The sequence below is a fragment of the Coenobita brevimanus genome, chromosome 30 (assembly GCF_032717465.1).
Source record: "Coenobita brevimanus isolate Jiangsu-jjx chromosome 30, ASM3271746v2, whole genome shotgun sequence".
Taxonomy (NCBI): Eukaryota; Metazoa; Arthropoda; class Malacostraca; order Decapoda; family Coenobitidae; genus Coenobita; species Coenobita brevimanus.
The window spans coordinates 480,001-492,421 of NC_136983.1; the positions used below are offsets into that span (position 1 = coordinate 480,001).

General features: G+C 42.6%; 1 protein-coding gene across 1 annotated transcript; it reads left to right on the forward strand.

Annotated features, from left to right (window-relative positions):
- The first annotated feature begins 3,032 nt into the window (after positions 1–3,032).
- Positions 3,033–4,453, forward strand: LOC145395197 (uncharacterized). Its single transcript, XM_080268885.1, has 3 exons — positions 3,033–3,217; positions 3,711–3,813; positions 4,205–4,453. Exons 1-3 carry the CDS (start codon positions 3,033–3,035, stop codon positions 4,451–4,453), a joined length of 537 nt encoding a protein of 178 aa, XP_080125011.1.
- Positions 4,454–12,421: the final 7,968 nt, after the last annotated feature.

The window sequence follows — 12,421 nt, forward strand, 5'->3', positions numbered from 1 at the left end:
TCGTCGGGGCGTGAGGAGAGGGCCCTAGGGGGACTCTGCCTGCAAGGGGCAACACACTACCCGCAGGGGAGTCACTGCCCGGGTCCTGGTCGTCGATGAGGTGCAGGGAGGCCCTCCTGTCTGGGGGCCTCGACCTGAGAGGTGGCCCTCGGGACTGGGGCCAAACAGCTGGAGGAGGCGGGCCTGGCGTCTGCGGCTCCGCGGGGTGAGGGAGTCAGGGTCGCCCTCGCCTGTAGTCTGCTGTCTCGCCTGGGGGTACGATCGTCTGCTGGGGGACGCGCCGTCAGGGTTGGACTGCGGCCTCGTCTCCGTCTGGTGTCTGTAAAAGACAGAGATTTCCCAGGCGTGGGACGCAGGTCCGGTCTCAGACTTTGCTACCAGTCTTGCGACACCTCCGGGGCAACACTCCCGGGTGGTGACGAACAGTTCCCACAGGGGAACGAGATAGGCAGAGTGTCCACGGAAACCGTGTCTTCTCCTATATACAGGGAGGGAAGCACAGAGGCGACTCTCTCCCCTGGGTCTATTACAGCCGTGGTTCCAGGTCTTCTCGTCCTGGGACCCATTTCTAGCTGTCTGCTAGGGCCTCCTGCCCTTGGAGTGGCTAAAGGCACTAACGCCCTGGTGCTCACATTAGGGCCTCCTGCCCTTGAAGTGGCTGAGGGTACTGACGCCCCGGTGCTTACTGTAGGCCGTAGCCTTGGGCCTCCTGCCCTTGAGGGTTAAACTATGGCCGTCCCCAAGACGTTACTTGGGACTGAACCCTGTTCAGTCCCACCCCCTCCTGACGATGGTTGTCCCGCCTGCAAGGTCGTTGTCGTTCTTCGGTCACCTGGTGTCCGGGCAGTTGCGGGGAAGAGTGGCTCAGGTCAGTAGTGGACGGGTGACCCTCTTGACCTAGGTCACTAGCCCCCCCGTTGTGTCCTCCTGGGGTGGTGGTGTGATGGTGGCCCTGTGGTGGGGTGGGGGGTGGCAGGGTGGGGGGTCCGGCGGCGGGCATTTTACTATAACTACTCTGTATCCGTTTTACAATATTTCAAAATCAAAATTCAAATCAAATGGCTTTTCTCTCCAGTTCCAAGATGGTGGCAGCGGTGTCACTCAAGATGGCGGTGTTGGCAGCAGTGTTGGCAGTGATATTTGCTGCTCCCCCACAACAAGAAAGGGAACTGAGAAGTGAGTACGTCTATCTGGCTTTCTATCTATCTATATGTGTATCTCTCTCTCTCTCTCTCTCTATTCCTGTCTGTCTGTCTGAATATTTCTCCCTCTCTGCATACATTTTTCTCTCTCCCCTTCCCCCTCTCTGCATATTCTCTCTCTCTCTCTCTGGGGTTAAATATCTGTTACCTATTTCCTCGCATGTCCGTAAATATTTGGAAATGTGTGTATATATATGATTTATAATGTGTGTGTGTGTGTGTGTGTGTGTGTGTGTGTGTGTGTGTGTGTATCCATCTAACCTAATCTTTTTTCTTTCCAGTGGACGTCACGGATATATTAAACAACGCGTTGGAAAAAGCGCTAGAGAATGTGACAGACCCGCTACCTCTGGGCAACATCACCTTAACGACTGATGACGACATGTTCCAGTGAGTAGAGAGAGAGAGAGAGAGAGAGAGAGAGAGAGAGAGAGAATGTTGTGCGTGGGTGGGGGGCGCTCCTGCCATCACTCACCAGTCCCATACGACACACGGTGATACGACTGTGGCAAGTAACTGGTTGATTGGATATTGTACTGCCAGGTAACGAAGGCACTAAGGCGGAGGAAGGTAACGGCTGAGAGGGATGAGAACGTGTTGACAAAGAAGCTGATCTGATGTCGATGTGGTGTGGTTGTGGATTGGTGTGGCAAATTTTTAAACTATCAGTGCTACGGAACCGAATCTCCAACCTCATAGGAGCAGAGGAAACGCGGAAATGAGAGTGTGGAGAGAAGAGACAAGTACGAAGAGAAAGATGGCTAGAGGGGGGCAGTACGGAGAGAAATGTAGAGGACAACAAGGTGAGAAAGACTGGAAACTCGGGAAACGGTTTTGCTACAGAAATGGCCCCAAAGTTTTTGAGAGGGGGAGCTCAAAATCCGAGAGGAAATTCAACTTCACCCTGGCATTACGCTTTTCTCCAGTTCACTACACATTTCATAGTCACTAGCTGCTGCAACGCTGTCCCCAGTGCGTTGGCGTATACTAATGCACGGTCCTATGTCACTTGTGAGTCGTGACACGTGTATGGTGTCGTCTGCCCGTACCACCAAGGACTGCCATTCATGTTCATTTCTCGTGTTTGGGTTTGTTCCTGTCTTCCCCCGTCACTTCGAGATCGAGAGACTATCACAGGCACCTGTCTGTCCCATGATGTAGGTGTTGCATCAGCGGCGAGGCCCGGCATTTGCTGTGGTGCCTGCGTGTGGACATATAAGCACGCACTCCCGGAACAGCGTAGAGAACCCGCCCCCAGCCGCCACTCAGTTGACACTCGAGGACAGATGGCAGATATACGGGTCCCTTTTAATCGCCTCTTACGACAAGCAGGGATCTGGGGAAGTATTCTTTCCCCTCCTTCCCAGACGGTAGACAGGCAGAGGTGAAACATGTTTCATTAAATTTTTTTTTTGAGAAACTGGGTTATTCTCAGCGTGGGTCTAATTCTCAACTTATTTTACTTTGCTTATTCATTTATTATCTTAAAGGCTGCCAGAATTATGGCGGGAAACTTGACACTGGTTACCGCATTGATTGATATAATGATTTTACCTTTGGCCATGTGGAGAGGATGGAGGGTGAAAGACTGACGAAGAGAGTGTGAGTGAGGTGGAGGGGGAAAGAGGGAGGGGGAGGCCGAGGATGAGATGGAGGGATGGGGTGGAAAGGTATATGAGAGAGCGGGGTGTGAGTTGGGAGCAGGGGAGTGAAATGGCGGGGGACAGGGCGACTTGGAGGCGATTTGTTTGTTGCCGCCCCAAACGGGATTGAGGCGTCTGGCAATAGATAGATAGATTTTACCTTTATTTTTCTAGGCTGACTATCGCTATGGAGTCAACAACCCTGGCCGGCATAAAAGACCTGGCTGCACACGACTCCACCATCGAAGGAGTAGGGCTAGTGCAAGTCGATTTCCGAGTACTGGCGGGAACTCTGACCCTAGCAACCGACCACTACACCATCAGCGGCACCGTCGTTGACCATATTGAGATGCAGGGGGAGGGGCCTGCCACGTAAGTTAAATTGCTAAGGAAAAGGCGTCAAAGACAGTCACGTAAGCCATATATTGTGAACTTTGACCTGGCAAAATAAATCGCTTGTGCAGGTGTTACGAATGCATTACTAGTTCTTATATGCTGTTTATGCTATTCATATATCGACATACTTTGCATTACGATATATGGGGTTATATTTAGATATGTAGAATAAATCGCTAAGGAATACTTTACGTATCTTTAAGTTACTTTTTGTATGTTACTTATATCAGTTTAATGATGCGGTTTGCAAATAATAATAATAATAATAATAATAATAATAATAATAATAAATGTAGTAGTATTAACAGTAATAATAATAATAATAATAATAATAATAACAAATGTAGTAGTAGTAATAATAATAATAATAAATAATAATAATAATTTTTGTACGTTATTAGCGCAAACTAGGATAGGTTGCCAAACTAAATCGCCAAGGAGCAGGCATTACCAAATTTTCTCTCCGCAGCATCGTCATGGAGAATTTCGATATAATCCTAACGGGCAAAGTGAACGTGTTGACAACCCAGTTTACCGAAATTTATCTGGATCTGGAGCTGTGGCGATGGACTGTGAGTAGTAGTAGTAGTAGAAGTAGTAGTAGTAGTACAAGTAGTAGTAGTAGTAGTGGTAGCAGTAGTAGTAGTGGTGGTAGCAGTAGTAGTAGTTGTAGCAGCAGTAGTAGTAGTAGTTATGGTAGCTATAGAAGTAGTAGTAGTAGTAGTAGTAGTAGCAGCCGTAGTAGTAGTAGTAGTAGTAGCAGCAGCAGTAGTAGTAGTAGTACCAGCAGCAGCAGCAGTTCAATAATGCACGTTAGGAAAAAAAACACACACACGTAATAATACTTGTACAAAAGTCTCTCATTGAAAAGGAGAAACACATCAACAAAGACACACAGAGGAAGACAGGAACCATGCCACAAACAGCTCACGACATTTTAGCACCGTCTTCCTTCCCCTACAGGTCGACTTCGAGGGTCTGATGCCGGGTACGGACCTCGGGACGGTCTTCAACGAGTTCTTTACGATGTGCGGACCGGAGCTGGTGGACATGTTGGAGAAAAAGATTAACGAAAGCGGGAAACTCCTCGATTTTGTCAACGGCATTCTTAGTGGGACAGGTGGAGGGGCGGCTGAACTAACTTCCTTGATTGCTTCCTCCTTCCAGAAGATTGATTTACAGCACCTTAATTTACCCTTTTTAACTCAATAAGACTGCAGTACTAACACACACACACACACACACACACAATCTTTCAACAACAAAAAATCTCTGGCAGCGTCCGGTTGAGGTGGCCATGTTCTGAAGTCCACTGGGCTCGTCTGAATGAGCCTGGGAAGAACACAGTAACAACAACTAAGGAAGGTCTTGTTTTTATTTGTTTTTTTGCCTTCACTATATGCTTAAGTTTAAATTCTGAAACTGGATGCTTCGGTTTAAAATCTGAAACTAAACGGTTGGATTTAAATTGACACTGAACTGGTTAGGTTTAATTTTCATTACGTGGGGATGAAATGGTCCTGTAATTTCTACCCACAGATGGCATTAGTAATAATAAAATGGTTGTTTTTTTATTAACCTCATTTATTGTGCTGTAGAATGTATCAGTTCTTTATTACCCGAGTTGTTAATCTATTAAATGTATCAGTTATTACCGGATTTATTGTAGGCTACTGTAAAATGTATCAGTTCTTTATTACCCGATTTATTGTACTGTAAAATGTAACTGTGCTTTCTTATCTGATTTACTGAATTATCTTTTGGCTTCGATGTCAAGGCTGTCACTGTGACCTATGACAACTTAGCTATAACAACCCACTGTCTTCTCCATCACTGCCTTGGGATTACCACACGTCTGCCTATCCATCTACCTACTCGTGTTTATCTATTGCCAGACGCCTTAGATAGACAGCGATAAAGATGCAACAAAATATTAACCAGAAGTGAATCACCTATAAACAAAACCTACCTTATAAAACTGTATAAGTAAATCTACATTATCTACATGTCTGTCTATCCGTGTATCTACTTTCTATCTATCTACGGTATTTTCCAAACAAAGTTACCCCACATGATGTGTAGCGGCTGAGGGTAGGCCACTCGGTGTGAGATGCCCTAGACTCTATAAAGACTAAGACAGCCAGCATGTTCGTGCAGCGAATGGATGTTAGCTGGGCGTCCCTCAAGTACATAAAAGCATCAGTGATGTTGGCCCCCGGCGCTTGCGGTGATGGTTGCGGGCATAGGCCTAGGTAGCGGGAGGAAATGTCGTTGCACACCCATCTTCTGCGGCCACTGGGTAGCTACTGCGTTTGCCAGAATCGTGAATGCCAGACTGCTTTTCATATTTTATGGCGCGTTTTTGAACAGTTATTGCGTGTGCACAAACGGCGCTTTCTTAATAAGCAAAGCGCAAAAAATGAGATTTTCCTCTATGTATCAATTAGGCTAATTTCGAAAGCATATAATGATCTGGGATGAGTTGCCAGACGACGCTACATCGATTAACACCACCAATGTTTACTTGCTTTGCCCGCGGTTTTTAAATTTGATGAATCGCTGAATTTAAACATAGCTGTTGTTCTTGATATCCATAATTTTGGTAATGTGTTTTCTATCTATCTATCTATCTATAGCCCGACGCCCTAATCCCGCAAAGGGTGGCCGCAGACAAAACGCCTCCAAGTCACTGTCACCCACCATTTGACTCCCCTCCCCCCAACTCACCCCCCCCTCCCTCATATACCTCTCAACTCCATCCCTCCACCTCATCCTCGGTCTACCCCTCCCTCTCCCTCCCTCCACCTCACCTACATACACCCTCTTAGTCAGTCTTTCATTCTCCATCCTCTCCACATGTCCAAACCACCTCAGTGTATTTCTCCTAATCTTTTCAACCACATCCACATCTACCCCACAACGTTCCTTCACTTCTTCATTCGTCAACCTGTCCCTCCAAGTCACTCCACATGCTCCTCTCAAGTAACTCATTTCCACTGCTCTCACTCTTGACTTGTTCCCCTCTTGCAAGGTCCACGCCTCGCTTCCATACATCAGGGTAGGGATCACAATACCATCATGCAGTGACTTCTTAACTTCCATACTCACCTCCCTATTTCTCATCACTGCTTTCAGTGTGCCAACAACCTTCCTTCCCTGCTGTACCCTTTCACGTACTTCATCCCCCAAAGTTCCATCCTTACTCATCACACTACATCGGGATATAAGCAAGGCTTACCTCCCTATGTGGATGTGGGCCAAATACAAGTAAAATAAATAAAACTTGCCTAGCAATGCCGCCGACATGAACTCACACACCAGCTTGCTCTCTTCATCTTAATCTCCCACAATTTCCTTCTTGGTGGATCACAAGGGAGTTGGAAAAGTCGCATAGAAGGTCCTTGAGTGTGTTACTGCACCCAAACGCGGCACAATCAAAACCATGAAAAAGGGCAGAAAAAAGCACCAGTCAAGAACGCAGCACCTCCCATTTTGCGGCTGTCAACAATTTAGTTTGTCAACATCATAATTCGGCGATTATCTCGGTGTTTACTCGTACTTTTGAAGTAAAATCCACGTGTAGAGATGAAAATTAAATGGAAATCTTCCGTAGCCAAAACTAACAAATATACTACAATAATAGCGACATTTTTTTTTCAACCAATCATGTATCACAGCAGGTGACGAGATGTATTTTTAGATTAAAATGCTGTCAGCCACATAGGCCGACCAATGAACAATTCATTCATTCATTCATTCATTGCCAGACGCCATGTATCCCAGACGGGGTGGCCAAGGGCTTAGAGTTAATTGTTTTACAGGGAGGGGCACTAATCCTCCACCAACCCCACTTGACACGTAGGGATGCCAACAGCATCTGGTGTTCCCAGGCGGTCACCCATCCAAGTACTAACCAGACAAGCAGCTGAAAAATTTTGGCTGTCCAGTCTCACTTTCTGTAGGGTCTCCAGCTCGTCCTTCCGTGGCATTATATGAGCAATAAACGCCACCCGGATGCAGGTGATGGCTAAATGAGCGAATGAACTCCAACTGAGTGTCAAATTGCAAAGATCATTCGGCACTCAGGTGGTGGCTGAGTGTTTACCATCCATCCTTTATAGGTTGGTAGGTGGCGACCATCATCCACTCACTTGATGTAGTGCTGCCTACTTCTTCCTTAGCCTTTATCATTCTTTTTCTGTGCCTATCGTCCTTTCTTCCTATTTCTCCCATCTCTCCTGTCACTTATTGCTTTTCTTTCCTTTACAGGTGGCTTTACATTGAGTGACAAGTCAAATGGTTTCCTGTAAGCCAAGAAACCATTTACAACGCTGGGTGGTAACCATACAACCAAATCATACATGCTCCCTAGTGGAGGGTTAATGCCCCTCCCCGTAAAACAAATAACTCAAAGTCAAATGGCCACCCCTTAAGGGATTATGGCATCTGGCAATAGATAGATGGATAGGTAATAAAGAGTACCTGAAGGAACCCCTACAGGAGCTGACTGTGGCGTTCTGTCCCAGGCCAATGGCTAAAAAATAATAATGATAATAATAAAAAAAGGCCTTGATTATAAAGATGGGCACTATCATCACCACCACAACCACCATCACCATTACCTTCACCATCACCACCACTTCCACCACCACCACTATCAATCCAGATCTCCTTTCCCACCCTCAAAGCCAGAAAAAATATAGACAGAATGATATACTAACCAAACTCTGTCCAACTGACTGTGCCACACTTCCACTCACTCACCATTCAAGCCCCTGGAATCCTGCCTACACACGCACACACACAAAACCACTCCTCAATAATTCTTAATACACCTGCAATAAAGAAAATAAAAAATAATCCGTTGGCATACATTTATTCATTATGCAAAAGCTTTATCATCATCACGTATGCAGTGAATGGATGTACTGGCAGGGCAACTGATTTTAAAAATTAATCGGTGGAAATACTGTGGGATTTATATATATGTATGCTGTAAATCCTCTCTAAGAAAAAAGGGAAGGATGCGGGATTTACATTTATGGTGGAAATCCTGTTGAGAAAAAAAGATGGGAATAAGGAAAATGAGGAAGAAAGTACATTGGGTCCTTGTAATAAGATAAATGGGACACTTTTTCCATGTATATATATTTTTAAATTCACTGTGGACATTATATAGTTTTAAAAAAAGGCCAAATATATCATTCTTTTCCCATATATTCTTTTGGCAATTTACTGTGGACATTATAGATTTTAAAAAGGCCAAAAATATATCTATAATTCTTTTTCCATATATATATACATTTTAGCAATTTACTGTGAACATTATATATTCAAAAAAGGCCAAAAATATGTAATTCTTTTCCCATATGTTTTTTTTACAAATTTACTGGACTTTGTATAGAAAAAAAAGGTCATAAAAAATACACATATAACTCATGACAAAGGCCCAACGCACTGATCCCCAAAATGGTACACCGATCAAAAATAGCGTCGCGTCACCAGTGTCGGATGGTCGTGGATGGCGGCGAATTCTTACTACGTCGTGTCGGAATTCTGAGTGACGTGAGACTTTCCAATGGTTAATTTTGAGAAAGAAATATTAAAACATGGATCTTAGTTTTATATCGGTATCCCAGATTCTTATTTATTAATTTAATTTTTATTTCGAGTCAATTCTGAGCTTGAAATATTAAATCATGGATCATATTTTTATACTGGCACCTCATATTTTCATTATTATTATTATTATTATTATTTTTTCAGATTTCAAGGGTCGATTTTGTGTTAGAAATATTAAATCATGGAGCTTATTTTTATATTGTTACCCTAGATTTTTATTTTATTTTATTTTTTCAGATTTCAAGTCAATTTTCAGTTTGAAATATTAAATCATGGATCTTATCTTTATACTGGTTCCCGATTTTTTTTTATTTCAGATTTCATGGGTCAATTTTGGGTCAGAAATTCTAAACCTCATGAGGCTAATTCTCAACCATGGAGAGATCTTATTAGGGTATATAAAGAGAGGCTGTAGTAATATTGCGGCATTGTGTGTGTGTGGGGCCTGAACTATGCTAATTAACCCATGACGACATCAGTAACTGCAGCTGTGTAATGGATGGGAATCTGACCCTTAATGATACAGGATTTCTCGTACATATGCTCCCTGTTTAAGTCTCTCAAAAATCACATGGGACAGTTAATGTATTTTTAGTGCCCATACAGGGTGGTTCATATATAACACTACTCTTACATTCCCTCGGGTAATATCTCATGTTTTGTGGGGACGGCTTGGGCGGTGTTGTGTGTTTATTCTGTGACATTCATTCCTTCTCCCGCTGCCATGCCCACACCAGCAGACTGTCAGCGTTATCAGTGTCTATCCTGCATCATTTACTCATTTCTACTCCCACTGCCACACCCACGCCCACACCAGCAGACTGTCAGCGTTATCAGTGTCTATCCTGCATCATTTACTCATTTCCTACTCCCACTGCCACACCCACGCCAGCAGACTGTCAGCGTTATCAGTGTCTACCCTGCATCACCCACCATACACCCACACCAGCAGACTCAGCCCTCCCCACAATACAAGCCAGCCGAGGGAGTGTGTGGTGGAGTGCAATGTATGTACCACCCCACACACACCAACAGTAACCTCCGCACCACCACCACCAACTCACCAATAAACAGCACAAGGTTTCATCCACGTTTTAATAGGTTTCAGCATTTCAGCCATGTTTTTTAAATGCTCCATCCATGTTTCAAAACAGTTCATCTGTTTCAAAATATTCCACTCATGTTTTAAGTGCTTCATCCACCTTGTCAAGGGTCCATCCATGTTTTAAAATTTCAATCCACTTTCTAAAATGTTTCACCCTCGTTTGAAATGCTTCGTTCCCAAATGTTTCAAAATGCTTCATGTTTCAAAAATGTTTCACCCATATATCATAATGTTTCATCCACATTTTTAAATTTTCTAATGTTTCAAAATGTTAATATTTCAAAATGCTTCATCTATACTGTATCTGAAAATAATTTATCCACATTTTTTAAAACTTTCATGTTTCAAAGTGTTTCATCTGTTTCAAATGTTTCATCCATGTTTCAAAATATTCCATCCATATTTTTAAATCTTTCATCCATTTCAAAATGTTTCACCCAAATTCCAATACATGAAGAGGGTTTCCATGGATTTTTTTTTTTTTTTTTGAGGGGTGTACCAGGGCCATATGAGGGGTAGGGTGCCGAGGCTAGTCTACCGATTAAAAATAGATACAGCAGATAGATACAGTCGATAGATAGATATATACATTATAAACACATCACTCCTATATACACATGACTACAGTGTGAAGCAAAAGTTAGAGCCCTTTTGAGATAATTCAGATTTCTTTTTTACCTTCCAAAAAACTCTAAATCTATCAAAGCAGAATATTACTTAGACCATACCCATTAATCCAAACCTGCTTCCTTCAACGATCGTATTCTAATGCTATCGTTATTTTGCTGCCAGAGATTGAGCAGCACAGACAGCCACATGACTAAAACACCATAGCTGTTATTTCAAACCTTCTTCCTTCAACGATCGTATTGTAACGCTATTGTTATTTTGCTGCTAGAGATCAAGCAGCATGGAAAGCTACATGACTAAATCACCATATCTGTTATTTCAAACCTTCTTCCTTCTACGATCGTATTGTAACGCTATCGTAATTTCGCTGCTAGAGATTGAGCAGCACAGACAGCTGCATGACTAAAACACCATATCCATTATTCCAATCCTACCTCCTTTGATCATTTTATTCTATCATGATTATCGCTTTATTTTGCTGCTAGAGATTGAGCAGCATGAAGAGCCACATTACTAAAACACCACATCCATTATTCCAAACCTTCTTCCTTCAACGATCATATTCTATTGCTATTGTCATTTTGCTGCCAGAGATCAAGCAGCACAGACAGCCACATGACTAAATCACCACATCCATTGTTCCACACCTACTTCCATACACCAAGCGGAATCATGGAGGGGTCGCCAAGAAGTCAAAAACGCAAAAAATATATGGTGTTGAGAACTGTTGTAATTTGATATGGACAGGAAATTTAAAATGTGATATTAGGTACCATTACAAGATGACTAAATAATGGTTGAGTCTTTCTACATAATAATAATAATAATAATAATAATACCAGTAATAATAATAATATAAATAATAATAATGAGAATAATACTTCTGCTACTACTACCACTCTTACTACCACTACTACTACTAATAATAATACTGTAAATGCTCCTACTATTACTACTGCTACTACTAGTACTACTAATAATAATAATCATCATCATCATCATCATCATCATCATCATGCTGTCTGTTTTTTCTTATAATAATACAACAGTAATAAAAATAATGCAAATAACTTATATTAATTCCTGAAAATAATAATAATAATTATAATAATGAAAAAGCTGACATTAATACTAATAATGATACCTGAAAATAATAATAATAAATAATAATAATAATAATAATAACAATAAAACTTTCATAATTAGCCTGCATGCCAAAATATATCGCTCATCATCATCATCATTTTCATCATCATCATCATTTTTATCGTCATCATCATCATCTTAATGAGGACAATCTACCAACATCACTTTCATCACCATCATCATTAACTTTGTCATTATCCCCTATCATGATCATCACCATTCGTTGTACCATCATCATCATCATTTTTATGATTTCCATCATCATCATCATCTTAAAGGGCACAATCCATCATCATCATCATCATTTTTATCATCATCATCACCATTAGCCTCCATCATCATCATAATCATTTTTATCATCATCATCATCAACCATGCTTATTTTCCACCTAGACAGAGCGAGAGAAGGCTTATCATCATCATCATCATCATCCTCACCATCATCATCACCACCACCACCATCCTCCTCCTCACCATCATCACCACCACCACCATCATCCTCACCATCATCACCACCACCATCATCATCACCATCATCACCACCACCATCCCCATCCTCACTATCACCACCACCACCCTCCTCCTCCTCATCACCACCACCACAACCATCATCATCACCACCACCATCATCATCCTCACTATCACCACCACCACCCTCCTCCTCATCGTCATCATCA